Consider the following 22,010-nt stretch of genomic DNA (forward strand, 5'->3'; position numbering starts at 1 on the left):
CAGTCCTTCCAATGAATATTCAGAACTGATTTCCTTTAGGATGGACTGGCTGGATCTCCTTGCAGTCCAAGGGGCTCTCAAGAATCTACTCCAACACCACAGTTCAAAAGCATCAATTCTTCAGCGCTCAGCTTTCTTTATAGTCCAACTCTCACATCCGTACATTACTACTGGAAAAACCATAGCTTTGACTAGATGGACCTTTGTTGGCAAAGTAATGTCTCTGCTTTTTAATATGCTATCTAGGTTGGTCATAGCTTTTCTTCCAAGGAGTAAATGTCTTTTAATTTCATGGCTGCCGTCACCATCTGCAGTGATTTTGGAGCCCAGGAAAATAAAGTCTCTCACTGTTTCCATTATTTCCCCATCTATTTGCCATGAAGCGATGGGACCAGATGCCATGATGATCTTAGTTTTCTGAATGTTGAGTTTTAAGCTAACTTTTTTACTCTCCTCATTCACTTTTATCAAGAGGCTCTTTAGTTCTTCTTCGCTTTCTACGGGTTGTATCATCTGCATATCTGAGGTTATTGATATTTCTCCCGGTAATCTTGATTACAGCTTATGCTTCATCCAGCCTGGCATTTCGCATGATATACTCTGCATATAAATTAAATAAGCAGGGTGACAATATACAGCCTTGACATACTCATTTCCCAATTTGGAACCATTCTGTTGTTCCATGTCCAGTTCTAACTGCTGCTTCTTGACCTGCATACAGGTTTCTCAGGAGGCAGGTCAGGTGGCCTCATTCCCATCTCTTTAAGAATTGTCCACAGTTTGTTGTGATCCCCTGTGGCTCAGCTGGTAAAGAATCCGCCTGTAATATGGGATACTTGGGTTCGATCCCTGGGTTGGAAAGATGCCCTGGAGAAGGGAAAGGCTACCCACTCCAGTATTCTGGCCTAGAGAATTCTATGGACTGTATAATCCATGGGGTTGCAAAGAGGTGGACAGGACTGAGCGACTTTTGCTTTCACTTTCACACAGTCAAAGGCTTTGGTGTAGTCAGGAAAGCAGAAGCAGATGTTTTTTTGGAATTCTTTCCAGATATAATCAAATTAGAATGGCAGCATAGATAGCTGCATGAATTCTCCAACTTGCCACATACATTTGAGCCATCATGCTTCTCTGAGAGGACTCTGAAGCTTCCAGAGTGGGTGTGCGTGGATTCCTTAAGGGTAGGCAGTTAAAGTTTAGCCTGGGCTTCTGGGAGTAACTGAACTGCTTTGCCAAGAGTTGATCTTACAGTCTTCTGGGATCTAGCCCTGGCTTGTTTCCTGTTCTTAAGCAACAAAGTATTAGAGCGTTGGCTTTCTGAGGTCCAAGAATATGCAGTGCTCTTATTGCCCTTTTCAGTAAGCTCCACTGTAATGATGCTCTATTCCCCTTGCCATGAAGTGAAAGTGTGTTAGTCCCTCCGTCATGTCTGACACTTTGTGACCCCCTGGACTGTAGCCCATTAGGCTCTTCTATTCATGGAATTCTCTAGGCAAGAATACTGGAGTGGATAGCCATTTCTTTCTCTAGGGAATCTTCCCAGCCCAGGGATCCAACCCATGTATTCCGCATTGTAGGCAAATTCTTTACAATCTGAGCCACCAGAATTTGTAGGCAAATTCTTTACAATCTGAGAGCTTTACAATCTGAAGCTCTCCCCTTGCCATGAGGATGCATGCTCAGTCATGTCCGACTCTTTGCAACCCATGAACTGTAGCCTGCCTGGCTCCTGTGTCCATAGGATTTTCCAGGCAAGAATACTGAAGTGCGTTGCAATTTCTTCCTCCAGGGGATCTTCCTGACCCCAGGGACTGAATTCGCGTCTCCTGCATTGGCAGGTGGATTCTTTACCACTGAGCTCTGCCATACTGTTAAGTAAAAATAGGGGTTTTTATCTTCACTATCCTAAAAACATGTCCTTCCTGCAACTAAAGTCTCTTATGACCATGCATGTGAACTCATTGCATTAGATTTATATTCTTGGTTGCCAAGCGTGTACACTGTTCTATTAATTAAATTGTTAAATGTCGATTTAACAAATATTTATGAATAGGTTAGTCTGTGGGTAAGATACTGATATAAGGAAAACTGTTTTGATACTTTGTGTCAAGTCTTTGTTATTTAAAAGCTGTCCTTAGCTTTATGGAACACAGAGAAGGGCTTTAATTTAAATTGACTGTTGTTGGTTGTGAATGACTGAGCACAGTCTAGAGTGAAGACTGAGTGAAGAAAGTCATTTAAATTTTTTTCAGGAATAAATATAATCCTATTTTCACAAACCTTTTAGTAAAAGAAGACGGTAAGATTTTTAGGATTTTAGAATTTGTTGAATTTTGTGATATTTATGGAGCCTAACAGAGCACATTTTAAGGGAACTTGTTTCATAATAAGGAACATTTATAAATATAAATTTGGCATCTCCAACTTTGAGGCTTTATTTTAACATACTGCTGTGCTGAGAATATTCGATCAATCTGCTTAAGTTGGAAATGTATCATTTCTTACTCATATATGATATTCCTCAATAAGATAGACACTTCTTTACAAAGCATCATGCGCAATTTGTAACAGCAGGATTAAAGCAACTGATAATTACTTTACTGCATGAAGACTAGATAATAATTTCATCTTCCCTGAATGTTACATTTTGGTACCAAAGTGCGTTTCTTCCTTGAAGTGGAAATAGAAGGTGACATGTTAATCTGCAACAAACATATTCCAGTTTGGGCAGGGTTGTCTGTTGGAATGATCCACTTAGGTTGTGTTGGTAAGAAAACAATAAATGTGTATTCAGTTACAAAGTAAAGGGCACCGCACTGTTTACTTGCCTCCAGGGTATGTTGGTCATTCCTTGTCCCTGGAAGAAACTTTAACTTTAGACAATTTGCTTCATTTCATGTATAAGTTTTGAATGAAACCTGTTTGATTGAAGTTTGTTTTTTTGTTTTACCAAATTCCATTTAGCAGAAACCTATTTGGCTGTTTTTTCCATGTAAATGACCTTTGTCAACTCTATTTTCTTGGTGGTCAGAAAATGATGGTCATTTGAGCAGCGGTGAAGATCCCAGACAATGCTAAATTCTAAACAGTATGTTTAGCTTGAAATCATTTTGAAATAGCTTTGTTTTGAATAAGATAAAATTAAGCATTAGTACAGAAACACTGCATAGAAGATCGTTTTGCCCTTAAATCCATGACCCAGGAATAACCATTATTAACCTGTTCATGAATATCTTTCTGGGTCTTGTAATGTTTGTATAAACAGGTCACTGTGTAGGATTTTCTGTAAATGAGATCATATATGCAATCATATATGTAACTAGCATTTCAAGAAAGTCTTTCCACTTCAAAATGGGTCTTGAACACAGCATTTTTAATGGCTGCATTTCTTTATACACATGGTGTATGTGCTATAATTTACTTAATAAATTCTCTATTAGTGGACTTTTAGTTTTTTTCAGTCTTTTCATTTGTAAACAATCTTGGTGCTTAACTCCACTTTCCTTCTTTGTCATTACCTCTTTAGCTAAATTTTTAGCAGAATGTGATTGCAGTATATACTTATTTTATTTTTGATATTGATTTCAGGTTACACTTCACAAAGGTATACTGATTTAAACTTCTACCAGTAATGGACAAGAGAGCTGGCTTGCTCACTTTCTTGCAAAAACAGAATTTGTCTCATGTTCTCATTTTTGTCATTCTGTGGCTTAAAAATGACGGCTCATTTTTATTCCATTTACATTTCTTTGATTTTTAGTGAGAGGTAATATCCTTCCATACTTATTGCTTACTTATGTGTCTTTGTATTTGTACACTTGGGATATTTCTCTTTGGGGCACTCTTTTTTTCTCATTGACTTATAAGAATTCTTTGTATAATAGGGGATATTTTCCCTTTGCTTGTCAGAAATATCACACATGTATTTTTCCTAGATCTGCTATGTATCTTTTAACCATATTTGATTTCTTTTGCTGTAAAGATCTCAATTCTTATGTAGTCAAAATCTTTAGTCTTTTATAGTTTCTTATATTCATGATATATTTAGAGCAGTTTCCCCACCCCAAGATTAGAAAAATATTTACCCACATATCTTAGTTCTTTTATGTTTTCATTTACATTCTCATCCATCTGGACTTAATTTTTGTGTAAGATTATACTGGTATTTGATGTTTGGACACTTCAGAGGATCTAGATACATATTCACAGCTCTTCAAACAAAACAATATTGTAAAGCCTCTCTTTCTTGCTATCCATTCTATTGGACTTGGAACTGGAGCTCTTTAGTAGAGATTTTGGCTCATACTTTTCTTCAAGCAGAGAGATAATTTGTTTTTCAAGTCTTGCCTCCTTTTTTCTGTTCCTGCTGGGCAGTGTAAACAGAAATCCTGTTTATGACGACAAAGCACTTTTAGGCAGAGATGGCCCACTAAGGATTTGGCAGCTGTGATCTGTCAGGAGAGAAATCATTGATTTATAGTCTGTAGCTACACAGGTGAAGTAAAAAATGAGGGTTGTATATCCAGTCTTCCTTCCTAGTGTAGATGAATGGTCTGTGTAACTGCTGGTCATTAACCAAGCTAGCAGGTAGTCCTTATTTTGATAGAAGAAGGAAGATTGCCTCAATGGGTGCACCTCAAATTTGGACCATATAAAAATCAGTTTGGGAACTTTGGAAACCTATGGATTCCTGGGACCTCATCTTTGGATATCTTGAGTTAGGTGTTCAAAGTGAAGATGTGTTTAGTCGCTCAGTCGTGTCTGACTCTTTTGCAACCCCCTGCAAAAGCCCGTCAGGCTCCTCTGTCCATGGGATTCTCCAGGCAGGAATACTGGAGTGGGTTGCCATTTCCTTCTCCTTCTCCAGGGAATCTTTCCCACATGTGTCTCCTGTACTCATGCACTGCCACGTAGGAAGCCCAAAGTAGAAATAAAAATTCAGTATTTTTTTTCCCTAAAAAACAGAAAACAAAACAAACAAAAACAACCCTCCAAGATACTTTTCATGTGACTCAAATTTGATTTAGGTACTTGCATCATCTCATCACTTATGTTTGATCTTGTGGCTTTATGTTGGGGGTTTGATCTGCAGGTAATTCAGGTTTGTTTGCTTATTTCCAGTGGCCATGTTTAAAAGTCATTAGGCTGCATCATTTTTCTTAGCTAAATTTCAGATTCAAATGCTAGAGAAGTTTAATTTTATTGATCAACCTTCTACACAGTTTCAATAGATTACAACCCAATACAGGCTGAAATTTCTTTTTATGCTTAGTAGACATTTTTTTTTTTAGGTCTTGAAATCTAACAATAATGTTGGTGAATATTTTAGCATTTATTGCCCCCTAAATATTCTTTTCTCGTTTTACTTGGTTGATAATTGTCAAAGAGATAGAAAATCTTTTGTATTTTAAGGCAGTTTGGGGTTAATTATTAATCCAAGTAATACATTTCTTAATAAAAAGGACATAAAACAACAAAGGTCATTCTTTAGTGTTATATGAAGATATTAAATGTACTCAATTGCAATAAAGTCAAAGTTGACAGCACAAATGTTGAATGTTTTATCATCTTGAATGCATTTGCTTTGTGTTAGCCATGACAGGTGTGATGGCCTTGACTTATCACAAGTAGCTCACAGACAAAATGCTGGTGCTACCAATTGTGGTTGGACTTTTTTTCTAAAGAATCTTGCTCCTATGGTGAGATTTCCTCCTGTTTTTCATGTTCTTATCACTTTTTAAAGCTTATTTATTTGTAATTAGAGGATAATTGCTTTACTGTATTGTGTTGGTTTCTGTCGTACATCAACATGAATCGGCCATAGGTATACATATGTTCCCTCCCTCTTGAACCTCCCTTCCTCAAATTTCTTTTATGCTTGATCTTTCTGAGACTTCAGTTGACTTTCTTGGCCCTTCTATAAAACAAGGAATATCTTTGGTTTAATGTTATACCCTCATGTGAGCAAAACAATGTTCACCAGTTGCTTTACATGTGGATTTTTACTTCATTTCTATAAAGGGAAATAAACCATTTTGTTTTATTATGGCTGATTCCGTGTGTGTGATACTACAAGGAATGAAAAGAAGCACCCAAATCAGTGGCTGTAACATTGCCGTCTAAGGCTTCTTTGGATTCCTGGTGGCCCTAGTGGTCAAGAATCCACTTGCCAATGTAGGCAACACAGAGACCTGAGTGTGATCCCTGGGAAGATGCCCTGGAGTAGGCCATGACAGCTCACTCCAGTATTCTTGCCTGTAAAATGCCACGGACAGAGGAGCCTGGAGGGCTATAGTGCATGGGATCACAGAATTGGACATGACTGAACAGCACACCTAACCCTGGGAAACACTGAGAATCTAGAGGCTCTTGCCCTCTTTTCGTCTGAGGAATAATCTTCATCTTTTCCTGTCACTCCTATTGACTGTCACGCACCATGTCCTTCCTCTGTTGAAGGAGAGAGAAGTAACTGAGACAGACTGGGAAGAAGGAGACGGGAAGCAGGAAGAAAAGAAAACCAGCATCTTATCGTCTCTCTACTTTATTCTTAGCTTTTTTTTTTTTTTTTTTTAATTTAATTTTATTTTTAAACTTTACATAACTGTATTAGATTTGCCAAATATCAAAATGAATCCGCCACAGGTATACATGTGTTCCCCATCCTGAACCCTCCTCCCTCCTCCCTCCCCATTCCATCCCTCTGGGTCGTCCCAGTGCACTTTGTATGGTATTATCATATTCAGTCCAAGTAATTATCCTGTGAAATAGCCATTGATTTTACAGAGGAGAAAATTAGGATTTAGAGACGTTCATAAGTAGTGGAGCTGAGATTAAACTCCCGTATCCCTGACTCCAGGACCTGCTCTTTGTGCTGAGCCACCTGGAGGAGACCTTGGAAGAGACCTCGTTCAGCCTCTTCCTTATCTGAGTAGATTCATTATGTATGTTGTTGTTGTTCAGTCACCGCGTTGTGTCCAGCTCTTTGCAACCCCACGGACTATAGCATGACAGGCCTCTCTGTCCCTCACCTTCTCCTGAAGTTTACCCAACTTCATATCCATTGCATCGGTGATGCCATCTGGCCGTCTCATCCTCTGATGGCCTCTTCTCCTTCTACCTTCCATCTTTCCCAGCATGAGGGACTGATGTATATGTTCAGTTCAGTTCACTTCAGTCGCTCAGTCGTGTCCAATGCTTTGTGAACCCATGAATCGCAGCATGCCAGGCCTCCCTGTCCCATCACCAACTCCCAGAGTTCACTCAGACTCACATCCATCGAGTCAGTGATGCCATCTAGCCATCTCATCCTCTGTTGTCCCCTTCTTCTCCTGCCCCCAATCCCTCCCAGCATCGGAGTCTTTTCCAATAAGTCAACTCTTCACATGAAGTGGCCAAAGTACTGGAGTTTCAGCTTTAGCATCATTCCTTCCAAAGAACACCCAGGACTGATCTCCTTTAGACTATACTGTTCATCAAAAGCACATCTGTCAATGACTGTGATAAACATTAGACATATTATCTAATCTGATGTTCACGGTACAAGGCACAGAGAGGTTAAGTAACTTGTTTAAGTCATTACAGAGTAAATCATATACAGTCTGGATGTCAGCTTGAGGTGATCTGACTCCAGAGTCCATTTTTATACTGTACAGTATGTGTACTATGCCTTGATGTTTTTCTCCTACATGAAGAAACTGAAATTGACAAAGGTTAAGTGACGTTCCCAAGGTCATCAGCTCTTTGGTGGCAGAATAGAGTCCAGTCTCTGTTTTCCAAGGGCAAGTTGTTAGCTCCTTCCTCTGTTATGCGGTGGGTATCATCTGATCGGAAATGGAATAAAATAAAAACCGAATCAAAATGTAGCTGGAGTGCTTTGCTGCACCTGATTCTGCACCCCTCAGAGTTCAGCCATGTACATTACATTCTCATGAATTGCTAGGGAGTATGTTCCTCTGTGGGGAATCAGATTTAGAAGTGGTTTTATGAGCCATAGCTATTAAAAATGCACACATCCACACATTATTTCCTCTTTATATTCATGAACACTGACTATAATAAATCAAAAAAGGGCTTTTTTGATAGTTCACTTTATAAATTGCTTTAAATTCTAGTTAAAGTTATTCATTGCATGAGATTATTTTTTAAAATTTTTATATTGTCAAGAGCAGCATGTCAAAATGTGGTGAAAATAGTTCTTTTCTCAGAAACACTGGAAACACCTCTGAGTTTAATCAAGTTTCCAGTGTAATGTGTATAATAAATCATCTGTCTCTGTTTTAAAATTTTGAGCAACAAATGGAAACTGTAGCACTTAGCAAAGGATCAAGTACTGAAATAAAAATAATCTTACCTTTTTAACGATCACATGACTTTCCATAAATCAAAGCTGTTTTCGGGAAGAGATTAGTTGTTATCTTTATTGGATGAGCAGTCATGGCTGTTGGCCTTTGATAAGCGGGACCAAGTGTGTGATTTGGGCATCTTCTTAGATTCCTTTAGTATTTCCTGGGTGCCTGGAGAGCATTTAGGGAATGGTGTGTAGCATGATGGGGGGAAGAGAAATACAGATGATGCTGGAGACCTTGCTCTTGCCTCTCACAGAGGTTAATAGCTACATGAAATCAAATTTGTTGTTGTTGTTATTTAGTTACTGAGTCATGTTTAACTCTTTCACAGCCCTATGGACTGTAGCCTGCCAGGCTCCTGTGTCCATGGGATTTTCCTGGCAAGAATACTGGAGTGGGTAGCCATTTCCTCCTCCAGAGGACCTTCCAGACCCAGAGATCAAACCTGCATCTCCCACGTTGGCAGGCAGATTCTTTGCTGCTGAGCCACCTGGGAAGCCCATCAAATCAAATAGAGTATTCTTAATCTCATACTCCTCCTTTTTTCACTGTGGTCTCTCTTACACCCAGGCTGTGTGCTTTAGTTTGATCCTGCAGTAGTGATGAGAAATCGTCACTCATCCATACTTGAGAGAGAACAATGCAGTGACAGTTCGCCTGTCACCTGTGCCCGGAGCATGGCTTGTCCTGTCATGAGGAGCCTTCCAGGCCCTACTCTTTCATGTCACACACACTAAAATAAGGCACACGCACACACAAAGATAAATGACAGAGACATAAAAAGCCCGGTGTCAATGCACAAGAGAGAAAAAAAAAAAGTGCAAGTCTGAGAAAATCCCAGCTGCATGTGTACCTTTTCCCTTTGCCAAGGATGCAGTAGTAGTTGGGCAGGTAACCATAGTCCAAAGACTTGTGCCACAGTGAGCATGGATTTGTGCATATTATTTAACCCCCTGAAACTCCATATCTTCAGGGATAAGAGATCAAGACTGATACTATTTAGTGGGCACTGGGGAACCTTTTTCTCTTTTCTCTGCATAAATGCAGCCTGGTTCTCCTGGCTTTGCTTATCATTCTGGTTGCTGCTCCCCTAGGAAGAATGAGCTGGATACAGTGATTATGTGTGCAAAGGCTGTAAATAACAAGATGGTACCCTTCGGCCATGCAATAGAGTTTATGTAAATAGGGTACTCTTGAAACACTCACCTGCCAGACTTCAGACCTAAACATCTTGGGCAAAAGTAGGTGTACTGAGGTATTTAGAATGTGTCTGCACACTGTGTGAGGAACTAGTCTTTTTACTTGTCAACTCTTGCTTTTTTATGCCATCTCCACCCCAACCTCATTATTACATAGTGCTGTGCTAAAGGATTTTTGTGTTTTCCCAGTTGAACCCTACCCTTAAAAGAGAAGGATGTACTATTGTTAATGTCATTCTTAAGAGAATATTACTAGCTCTAAAGCCACATAAAAAAATATTTCAAGTAATCATCATAGTAAGAGTCTCCTGGGATGGCTTTTTAGTGGGGATAGCACTTAAAGTTCTGTAAATCAATTTTAAAAGACCAATTTCTTTATAATACATTATATGTATGCATTATATGATTATATGATATTATATATATGTGTATGTATATATGTATATTTATAATCCTTTGTTCTTATTATGCCAAGGGGCAATAATGGGTTGATTCTCAGAGATACATCTACAGGGCGATGTGGACACAAAGGTTTAGTTACTCATGTCCCCACACATTTATTACCTCTAGAGAGAAAGTAATTTGCAGCTCTTGTGTACATTTACACTGGACAATGAATATGCAGTAGAATATTTTTTGGAATTGATATCTTAGAGACTGCAGGATAGAGGGCAAATCATTTTCTTCTATTCTCTTTGCTCTCCTTTCCTCTTAAAAAGCTTTCCTTTATAGAAAATAGCTATTGTGCATAAAACGTAGCTAGTTATAAGTACCTGCTGTGTGCAAAGTGAAATTCAGCTAAAACAAATACTGAAAGTAACCACAGAGAGAACAAACACCGGAAGTACTAAGTCACTTCTACACACTTGATGGGATTGTATAGTGTGATTTTATGTATGGAAACGTCAATTAATATTTTTTTAAAGAGTACTGGAGTCCTCCTTTGCCTTCTGTAGTCAACCACGAGTCATTACAGTAATTATGGTACTTAGGAGCAGTTCAACCCTTGGAATAGGCAGGAATGGCTAAATCATATGTGTGTGAAATAGAAGGTGATATCCATATTGGTAAAAATCAATATTATTTACATTTGTTTGATATGTTTGTGACAGCCCTCAAAATAGCATACTCATGTGGTTTAAGTCCCCTAGTGACATCACACGTGAAATAAGGCATGTTTCTATTAACACCTCTGTTTTCTTTCTATTAGGGTGTGCTGGAGAGTTTCCTGGGCACCGCTGTCTCTGGAGCCATCTTTTGCCTCTTTGCTGGTCAACCACTCACTATTTTGAGCAGCACAGGACCTGTTCTCGTTTTTGAGAGGCTTCTATTTAATTTCAGCAAGTATGTATATAGATATCAAATTATAAATTAGAGTTGTTGAGTTGTAGAACATTCACAGTCTATATAGAGCACAGGATAGTGAACTGAAAGTTCCTCAGTCGCATCTGACTCTATGCAACCCCATGGACCGTAGCCCACCAGGCTTCTCTGTCCATGGGATTCTACAGGCGAGAATACCGGAGTGGGTTGCCATTCCCTTCTCCAGAGGATCTTCGTGACCCAGGGATCAAACCCAGGTCTCCTGCATTGCAGGTGGATTCTTTACTGTCTGAGCCACCAGGGAAGCCTGCACAGAATAGTAGTTAAGTGGAATTTGGAAATTTTAGCATCTGGAGATTGAGAGGCCCTCAGAGATTAAGTCACCTGGCAGGTGCTAACATTTGATTCAGTGGAGGTCCCTCTGTCGCATTGCCTCTCCTCCGCCCCCTTTCTTCTCTGCCTCATTGTCCTGCTTTGTGCCTCTGGAGGCTGACCCTGGTGGACCCCAGCACGCAGGCTCCTCTGCCCTCTGGCTTCCTGTTGGGTTTGGCTAAAGCAGAGCCTCAGGAGCACAGGAAAGCAGAGAGGTCAGGGCGTGTCTGCTTCCCCCGCCGCGCTCGGTCACTGCTCTCCCGGGCAGTCTGGCAGTGGCTTGTTCCATCCGGTGGCTCCCCGACCCTGGCTCTGCCCTCACCAGGCTCTGGTGACTCTTCTTTCCTTAGCCTTTCTAAGCTGTTGTGGAGGGTGGGGGACGAGGGTAGAAATGGCTTCCTGACATCTCTAGTCCCTGAGAACCTTGCCATTTTTGTTACTCATTCCTCTGTAAATAGTTCATATCTTAAAAGTTTTCCTCAGAATCCCATCTGAGGTTGCCTTCTATTTCCTGCTATGATCGTGACTGACAACTAGAGAAGTGAAGTGACTTGTTCAAGGTGACATAGCTTTTCTGTGGAAGAGGCCGGGTGCTCCCGTGGTCCACTGCTCCTAAATCCCATTCCTGTGTTCTTAACTAATGATGGATTTCTAGAATCAACTGGGTAACAGCTAACATTTATTGAGTGCTTGGCTGTGTTCCAAGTATTGTCCTAACTGCATTACATGTACTCCCTCATTTATTTCTTGTAGCAGTCCTGTGAAGTAGGGACTATATCCTGTTTTATCGATGAAAAAGCAGGCACAGAGTGGGTAATAAATTGCTGAAGGTTGCATCAGCCAGTTGTTGCAGGGTGGGGATTTGAATCCCTGCTTTCTGACTCCAGAACCTAAACCTCTGTGGAATCACTAGACATTACTAATGGGCTTGGCAGTTGTGGTATCAGTATTTTCTTTAAAAATTGATGGATCATTTTAAGATGGGGAAAATTGAATTAACCAAATTATCTAAATAGCCACATTGGCGCACAAATGGCTTCAAAACCAAATTGGGAATTCCAGCTTCTTTCTAATGAACTTGATACCTCTGAGAGAGAACTGCCTGTACTGGCAGATCTAAGTACACAGATAGATCGCAGAACTTCATATGGCTTGCTAGCATTCCTTGTTGGAATTTCCATCAGAACTTCATATGGCTTGCTAGCATTCCTTGTTGGAATTTCCATATACTTCTACCATTATACAGTTTTAGGATTTTAATGTTAGAAATGTTATTACCCACTTAATGCCTCGTAGACTTAAGGACTCAAATAGGAGGCTTTGAAATTGTGTGGGGACTTCCCTGGTGTTCCAGTGGTTAAGACTCTGCCTGCCAACGCAGGGTACATGAGTTAGATCCGTAGTCTAGGAAGATCCCACATGCCTTGGAGCCACTAAGCCCGTGTGCCTGGAGCCTGTGCTCCACAACTGGAGAAGGCCCTTGCACAGCAATGAAGACACAGTGCAGTCATAGATAACTAATAAATAGATAAATGAAATCTTAAAAAATCAACTTAGAGGGATAAAAATTGCTAAAAGAAAAAAAAGAGAAGCCATGTATGCTGTCAAAAGTGATCACGAGAGAGGAGGGAATGAGAATTTAAAATGAGGGTTTTGAAAACTGGGTTGAGGGCAAAAATTAAAGGTCTTCCAAGCATTTAAAGCTTCAGATTTTAAGTAGAGTTATGTTCTCTGTAGATCATTACCAGAAATTCCTCCGCTATAATTCTCAGGAAACCATTGGAAAAAAATCTGCTCCTGTCAGTTTATAGAAAGAGTCAAACAGTTTTTATATGTTTAAGAAAACATCATGTGAGACAAGAAAGCCTTTGTGGGAAGATTAAACAAGCACATACTATAAACAGGGACAAATGTGCAACCTTTGCAGAAAGATTTATTGTATACAATGTGATCAGAGCCTTAATCTACAGAAAATGTTTGCACCCTGGTTTGCTTTAGATAATTGTAGGATTGAGATTATTTCCTTTTGCTAAGCAAGTTCCTTTCTCATTTTCCCTTCTGTTTCATCAAAATTGAAAACTTATAGTTTCAAGTGATTTATTTGAAGATAGCTGTAAAGCAATAAGAAACATTTGAGAAACTGTGCTTTAAACCCATCACTGAGTAACATATGACACTTATGTGGCAAACCTTATTCTTTTATTCACAATGCTATATCATTTGCTCACATATGGTAACGGCAGTGCTGATATGTCTAGATACAGAGTATTTGTGTAGACCAGTTTCCCAAAGTATGTTTTGTCATTTGCTAGTTGCATTAGATTCTCAATGAAAAAGAAAAATCTGTGATCCCAATAAGTCTAGGAAGTGCTGTAAATTATTTATTATATCCCCCTATTGATAATTCACTTTACCCTTCAGTTTACTAAGGGATCTGAGAAATCCTTCAGTAAAGAAAGTGTTTTACTATCTTTTGCCCAGGTTTTCCCCATCATATTTTACCTTCTTTATTTTTTTTGAGAAATAGATAAATTCTTGTTTTGTGAGTTAAATGGACTCAAACAATAACTCCAAATAATCCACAGATTTATCTCTGACTTGGAATACAGGATTTAATATTTGGCTTATCAACTGGAAAACCATAAAAAAGCATATGAATGATATGCTGTCGCTTTTTAAAATTAGTAACAATGAAAGAATAGCTCACAACTTTCCAAAACACACATAGTTTTGTTTCTCCAATTCTGCAATCTCTTTTGAACTATTTTTACACACTGTATTTCAGTAATGGGCTTCCCTCATGGCTCAGTGGTAAAGAACTTGCCTGCCAACTCAGGAGGCATGGGTTTTATCCCTAGGTCAGGAAGATCCCCTGGAGAAGGAAAAGGCAACCCATTCTAGTATTCTTGCCTGGGAAATCCCATGGACAGAGGAGCCTGGTGGGCTACAGTCCATTGAGCTGGAAAACAGTTGGACATGATTTAGCAACTAAACAACAACAGCAATCCCAATAATAGAGAATTGGATTCCTTTTCCTTTTCTTCTGGGAAAAATCTGAAGGGAGTTTAAGCAGTGTGGTCTAAGTCATATAGAAACTTCGTGATTAAAGTTGGATTTTATCCTGTTTGTCATTTGGTCATTTATTAATTTATTTCTTATATTATTTGAGCAGTTTACTTGTAGGCCTTCAAATTATTATTGTCTTCTATTAAGTACCTGGATTTATTCATTAAGTTTAGGGAGTTTATATTTGTCAGTGACTGATTTCTGAAACATGCTTCAAAGGTAAGTTCTTCGCTTTTCCTGTACCCTTGGGTTTCTGCTGCTCAAAACTATCGTGTAAATCTCTAGAAACATTGAGTATTACCAAAAAAATGTACACTGATTTTGTCCTTCTAACTCACCATAGTTTCTTCGGTTTCTACTATCATTTCCTTTCTGTAGCTTATAACTTTTATAATTTAACTGCAATTTAAACTTGGCACCAAGGGGCCTGATAGTCTTATTGGACGTTAACATTGCCTTTTCTTGTAGTCATCACTGTTGATCGGCTTGTTTAAAGTTTCTCATCTTTTATTCCTCTTTCTTCTTGCTGCTGTAAACATATCACTTTCCTAATGGAGTGATTGGTATTAGTGAATTTATCTGGGTTATTCTTACAGAGACACTCTGGGAGTATTTAAGTATTTTAGAGGAGCTGGTTTGGGTATCCTGTTTAGGTCCTAAGATTCAAGTTTATACATGCATTTTTCCCCTTTGTACTCAAACTGATAGTGTTCCTGACCATTAGCTGATGACTAGATTATTTCTTATCCTGTCCTGTAAACACCAATTCTGTACACAAACATTAGCATTCTTAGAACACATTAAGGATTGTTCTAACTTTAATCTTGTTAGGAAAGCAAAACTAGGTAATTGTTTAAAACTTTGTTTTAAGGAAAATGTCTGAAGTAATAAAACTGTTTCTAGGCTCTGACTCATTGTATGATAATGTAAATTATAGTGTAAACTCCTAGAATTTAGCTTTTTCTAGAGTCTACTTATCTCAGAAAGACATGCATAGGATTCAACACTGGGGTTCCAGATGTGGAGGGAACTGTAAAGAAATGCCAAAGATGTCTTTAGAAAGATTTTGGGAAATCTGTAGAAGATAACTTTCTACCCAAGTGTTACTAATCTCCTGCTTTGGTAATGTATTCCAATGTGTGTGATTTGATAAGAAGGAAATAGAGGACAGTGACTTTAAGGCTCACTCGTGTGCTAGGGCTTCTCTGGTAGCTCAGATGGTAAAGAATCTGCCTGCAATGCGGGAGACCCAAAGTTAATCCCTGGGTCAGGGAGATCCCCTGGAGCAGGAAATGGCAACTCATTCTAGTATTCTTGCCTGGAGAATTCCATGGACAGAGAAGCCTGATGGGCTACAGTCCATGGGGTCGCAAAGAGTCAGACACGACTGAGCAACTAACACACACACACATACCACACACTGAATATAAATTGTACAGGAAGAACCATGCTGTAATTTTTAAAAGGACCTGTCCAGTAGTACAGAGAATTGGTTTCTGGTCCAGCTCTGCCATTAAAGCCTTGACATTGGATAAATGGCTTAGTTTCCATTGGCCTTGGTATCTTCATCCATAAAGTGAGGCACATATGACCACTTGGTGATTAATCAGGATTCTCCAGAGAAACAGAACCAATACGATGTGTATATTCATCTATATCATAACTAACTGGCTCACACAGTTCTAGAGGCTGGCAAGTCCAAAACCTGCAAGGTGGCCTAGCAACCTGAAGACCCAGGAGAACTTAGGTTCCAGTTCCAAGGCCTTCTGCTGGAGAACTAGGCAGTACCTATGTTATCGATCAAGTCCAAAGGCAGTCTGTCTGCTGGAGAGTCTTCTCTTGCTTGAGGGAAGCTGGCCTTTTTGTTCTTTTCAGTTGAAGAACTGACTGGATGCAGCATACTCTCATTATGGAAGGCAATCTGCTTTACTCAGGTCTATCGATTTAAATGTTAACCTTACCCAAACCACCCTTAAACACCCAGAATAATGTATGACCCAATACCTGAGTACCTCATGGCCTAGTCCAGTTGACATATGAAATCAAGCAACTTTTAATTCTAATATTCAGTAGAAGTTTTGATTGGTCATCACTTGGGTACCTGTGATAGCTCATAAACCAGTTCAGTAACTTTCTGACATTACAACTTTCAAGTTGTAGCCTGCAGGTATAGCTTTATTGGAACCCTTTTATGTACCAGACATTGTGTTAGGAAGAGAATTTGAATTTTTATTCTAAGAGCAGTGCAAAGCCACCAAAAGCCTTTAAACTAGGACATTTGATTTACATTTGAAAAGGTTATTTTGGCTGTGATGTGGAAAACAGCTTTGAGCAGGGCAAGCATTGATATTAGTAAGGAGGTTCTTACAAGAATCAGGGAAAGGCTTCTTGGTGGCCTGGACTAGGCTGTTGGTAATGGACATGTTGACAAGATGTCTTTGGGGAAGCATTAAAATATGTGGCTGTCAGTTATCAGAAACTCAGTGTATAAAGGGAAAGCCATAGAGCTTTAAGCATGCATGATCCTTGATTTATTTTTTCTTATACAAGAAATGTAATTACCAATATGTTTTTTTCATTGCAAATGATGATAAAAACAATTATTTTAATGCACTGGCCACATAATTGTAAAATAATGAGTGTGAAATGGTAAAATGCCAACATTTGACCCATGTTTTCCGAAATATGAATCTTGAACTAATTCACTTGTAAGAAGTGAAAAGGGTATTGAAAAATGGCCTACTTAAATGGAGGCATTGTATTCTTTTTTTAAATATTGAATCATTTGTTTATTTTTACTTTTTAATTGGAAGACAGTTGCTTTACAGTGTTGTGTTGGTTTCTGCTGTACAACAGTGGGAATCAGTCATAATTGTGTATTTTATATATATATATATGTCCTCTCCCTCTTGAACTCCCTCCCTGCTCCCATCCCACTCCTCTAGGTCATCACAGAGCACCAGGTTGGGTTCCTTGTGTATATAGCAGCTTCCAACTAGTTACCTATTTTATACCTGATAGTATATATATATGTCAATATTACTTTCTCAATTTGTCCTACCCTCTTCTTCCCCAGCTGTGTCCATAAATCCATTCTCTACTTCGGCATCTCCATTCCTTCCCTGCAAATAGGTTCATTGGTACTATTTTTCTAGATTCCCCATATATCCATTAATATGTGATTTTTTTTTTCTCTTTCTGATTTACTTTACTCTGTATAACAGGCTCTAGGTTCGTCCACCTCACTACCGCTGACTCAAATTCATTTGATCCCATCTCCCTGTATTGGTGACACTCAGTTCACAAGGGGCATTGCATGCAGTTCATGCCACATGTCTCCTTGAGCACTGTTTTTCATCTTCCTGACCTGACCCTCCCTGGTCTATCTCAAAAGTTCTTGCTTATCCTTAAATACTTTTAGTTTTTTCTGCAAGATTATCTATCCCCACCACCTCGCCGAGCCTGAATTAGTCCCACTTCTGTGACACTCGGTGGGAACTTTAGGTATCACTTAGTACTTTGCGGTGTGATTATGTTTATCAGTTTGTCTTTCTCAATAGACTTTGATGACTTGGGGAAGACAAAATACTTTCTTAACCAGAAGCTCCCAAAACATTTATTGAACATGTGCTAGGTACCAGTGTTACGCTTTCAAACTGTTTATTTTTTCTACATAGGGATCATCATTTTGAATGAGAAGATTGAGTGAGGGGATAGGGAAAGATATTTCATGCATACAGAAATGACAAGAAAGCAGGGGTCACAGTATTCATATCAGACAAAATAGACTTTAAAACAAAGACCATAAAGAATGATAAAGGACACTCTATAATGATAAAAGAATCAATACAAGAAGAAAATTAATGAGTCATTTACATTCAAATGGTACGATTACTTTTGTTGTGCTTTTCTCAAACACCTGAAATTATTTCTTGGGCTAGTGCCATTAGGCCAAATCCTAAAGGTAATACTTCCTGGATAAAATTAAGAATGACCTTTCTATCTAGTAGCTATAAGTGATCTTATATTTTTAACAATCACTCTGCAGTTGTTTGGTAGTTTTGTGTTGCAATTTGTGTTCCATGGAGGAGGAGTCTAAATACCTTTTTTTCTTCTTTCCAGGGACCATAATTTTGACTATTTGGAGTTTCGCCTTTGGATCGGCCTCTGGTCGGCCTTTCTGTGTCTCATTTTAGTAGCCACCGATGCCAGCTTTCTGGTTCAGTACTTCACTCGCTTCACTGAAGAGGGCTTTTCTTCTCTGATTAGCTTCATTTTTATCTACGATGCTTTCAAGAAGATGATCAAGCTAGCTGATTACTACCCCATCAACTCCAACTTCAAAGTGGGCTACAATACTCAATTTTCCTGCGTGTGTATGCCGCCCGACCCAGGTCAGAACATCATGCTTAGTGTTTATGCTTACCTTGTATTTGGAAGAAGCCGGAGGCTCCATGCATGCAAAATTTCAACCTGGTATTATGATCCTCAAAAATGGGTTTTATTTTATTTCCTCTGAGAAACCATGCAGCTGAATTTGTAGTCTCTTTGCCTGAGGTGTCTTAGCCATGTGATTCAACCAGGAGGTGTAACCAGGAGCTCTGGAATGTGAACGTACATTCACGTTAGCTCAATACTTTGAAACTAACTCAAGTGACAGAATTTGCAAGGAAATTTTGTGTACCTTATTCTTAGTCGTCTCTGATAGGTGAGAAATAGTTTTGTGTATATTATTCTGGATCTTCTCTGTATCTCTATGACAGATATAAGGACCAGACTAACCTAGTCCTCTGAACATCTGTTCCTTATTTTACTAGGAATCTCCTTCTTAAGTAAATTCTAAGTAGATTATTTTAAACTTACAGAATAAACAAATACGAATTCACTTTATATAATTTTAAGCAAGAAATTAAAAAAAAAATTCAGACTAGAATCACCTAGTGATAAAATAGAGCTTTATAGTTAGTTCATCTGTGTTGCTGCTGCTGCTGCTGCTAAGTCGCTTCAGTCGTGCCTGACTCTGCGCGACCCCATGGACAGCAGCCCACCAGGCTCCCCCGTCCCAGGGATTCTCCAGGCAAGAACACTGGAGTGGGTTGCTGTTTCCTTCTCCAATGCATGAAAGTGAAAAGTGAAGGTGAAGTCGCTCAGCCGTGTCTGACTCTGTGCGACCCCATAGACAGCAGCCCACCAGGCTCCTCCGTCCATGGGATTTTCCAGGCAAGAGTACTGGAGTGGGGTGCCATTGCCTTCTCCGTCATCTGTGTTAGACAATGTAAATACGAAAGGAAAGGGAAAGAAGGAATAAAAGAAATAAAAGAAGAATATTATGGTCTTGGAGAAGATTTATATTCTAGAGTTAGGAAAGATGTAAAAGTAACTTCTTAGTAAAGAATATGATTCTATAAAACCTAGCACTTAAATATCCATCTTGCTAAACCTGAGTCAGCATAAGAACTTCATCACAAAAAAAGTGTTAAATTTGGTCTTTGGAATTTTTTCTTGGAATTATTTTTCTTTGAATCTTTTCTTGGAATTTTTTCGTTGGAATTATAAAATTCATCATATTTTATAATATGGAAGGCATTTGGGAAAAAAGCGTCACTTCAGGTAAAGTTGCTTTAACATCTGCTTTAATCAAATGAGGCTTTTCTGGTGGCTCAGATGGTAAAGAATCTGCCAGCAATGCAGGAGACCTGGGTTCCATCCCTGGGTTGGGAAGATCCCCTGGAGGAGGGCGTGACAACCCACTCCAGTATTCTGGCCTAGAGAATCCCCATGGACAGAGGAGCCTGGTGGGCCACAGTCTATGGGGTTGCAGAGTGAAAAACGACTGAGTGACTAAGCACAGCACAGTAGAATGAGGAGTAAACATTTGTGTCAGACAGTTAATGCTAATAGTCCTAGTGGTCCTTGGTTGTAACATTAGCTACATTCGCTTAAAATAAAAATTAGTGCACGATCCATGCTTTTTTGACTAAGATCCTGTAGCACCAGAAGCACAGCAGTGTTTTGAGGGTTTTGTACACCTGGGCTTAAGTAGGGCAAGTTAGAGTCGAAGTGTTAGTTGCTCAGTTGTGTTTGACTCTTTGCGACCCTATGGACTATATAGCCCACCAGGATCCTCTGTCCATGGAATTCTCCAGGCCAGAGTACTGGAGTGGGTTGCCATTCCCTTCTCCAGGGGATCTTCCCAACCCATGGATCAAACCCAGGTCTCCTGCATTGCAGGCAGTTTCTTAACCACTCAGCCATCAGGGAAGCCCATTAAAAGTTGGACACATTCATGTAATAGCCACTTTTATCTATAGATTCTAAGGAAAAACCACTTACTAGTCACAATAAAACAAACATGGTTATATTATAGACTAGAATGAATAATGCTTATGAATTTTTAAAAACTCAACAAGATCCTATAAAGAGTTTCAGTGCCTGTGCAAGCTGTGTCCTGTGACTCTCAGATATTTTGGTGATGTATCTGCATTGGTCTCTACCATTTTGGTGGAGAAGTCTTACAAGACCTATATGCATCTTGAGAGATGAAAAAGAGCAGCATCTCTCTACAAATGGGTTGGTCAGTGACACTGGTGAGGAGATGGGGCCTTGTTGGGCTTTGCACGTATGGTTTCTTTTTCTCTTTTTAAGGAAAGTCAATTCACGTTAAAATAAACCCTATGCTTAAAAGCAAGGAGAAACAAGTAAAAAGTGGAAATTAAAGATTGAGGCAAGATGAATGCCATAGATATAAAGGCCTATTACCGTTAAGATGTACACTGTTTAGAAGTACTTCAGAACTTAAAAAGTGCTTGGAAAGAGTAAACAGTACATGATAGATATGATTAGAATCAATTAAGTATGCTCCCCAGAGAAACCCAGAAGGCGTGTATTACCATTACACAAGTCTTAGAGCTCTTCCTAGGAGAGGAGGTGATAAGACCTCTTTTAATCATACACCCTAGACTTTGAGGTGAAGTCTAAACTGCTGCTGCTGCCAAGTCGCTTCAGTCATGTCTGACTCTATGTGACCCCATTGACGGGAGCCCACCAGGCTCCCCAGTTCCTGGGATTCTCCAGGCAAGAACACTGGAGTGGGTTGCCATTTCCTTCTCCAATGCATGAAAGTGAAAAGTGAAAGTGAAGTCGCTCAGTCGTGTCCGACTCTTCGCAACCCCATGGACTGCAGCCCACCAGGCTCCTTGGTCTGTGGGATTTTCCAGGCAAGAGTACTGGAGTGGGGTGTCATTGCCTTCTCTGGAAGTCTAAACTACGCATGTGCAAAATGCTGGATTATAGACATATTTAATAGTGGGATTTTGGACTTTCCTTTTTACTTATTTATTTCTATGCATTTATATGTCTCTTTACTTGTGGAAAAGTCTATATACTGGCTTTTTTAGGCATTCTGAGTAATTCTATGTTAAGAATTTCTGGAGGAAAGAAAATACTACCAGCTGTTTTGAGGTTTGAAGTGTTCATAAAGCCAGATGAGGGCTTTATCAGCACACCTACCACAAAGATATCCCTGGTGTCAGCCCCACACCGACCTGAGGCTAATGGAAAAACTTGCATGTATTGTTTTAATTGGATGCTGGTGGAGTAGGTCATTTGGAACCAGAAAGACATACCTGAATGCATTTTCACTGCAAAAAATACAACAAAGATTTTACATGTAATTTTCCTTTCAGGAAGGATCTCTGTTTTCTTG

The 22,010-nt window shown here is 39.3% G+C and overlaps 1 protein-coding gene across 9 annotated transcripts in view; it reads left to right on the forward strand.

Annotated features, from left to right (window-relative positions):
- Positions 1 to 22,010, forward strand: part of SLC4A4 (solute carrier family 4 member 4) — a 309,392-nt gene that overhangs the window by 214,625 nt on the left and 72,757 nt on the right. For all 9 annotated transcript variants that reach the window (XR_008717186.1, XM_055588771.1, XM_055588772.1 and 6 more), the window contains 2 exons: positions 10,755 to 10,888; positions 18,428 to 18,699. Coding sequence is in view for 8 of the 9 variants with exons in the window: in XM_055588771.1 (XP_055444746.1) it covers positions 10,755 to 10,888; positions 18,428 to 18,699 (406 nt within the window). In the remaining variant the exon portion in view is untranslated. The remainder of the gene's footprint in view (positions 1 to 10,754; positions 10,889 to 18,427; positions 18,700 to 22,010) is intronic.

Source organism: Bubalus kerabau, chromosome 7 (genome assembly GCF_029407905.1).
Source record: "Bubalus kerabau isolate K-KA32 ecotype Philippines breed swamp buffalo chromosome 7, PCC_UOA_SB_1v2, whole genome shotgun sequence".
In the NCBI taxonomy this organism is placed as follows: Eukaryota; Metazoa; Chordata; class Mammalia; order Artiodactyla; family Bovidae; genus Bubalus; species Bubalus kerabau.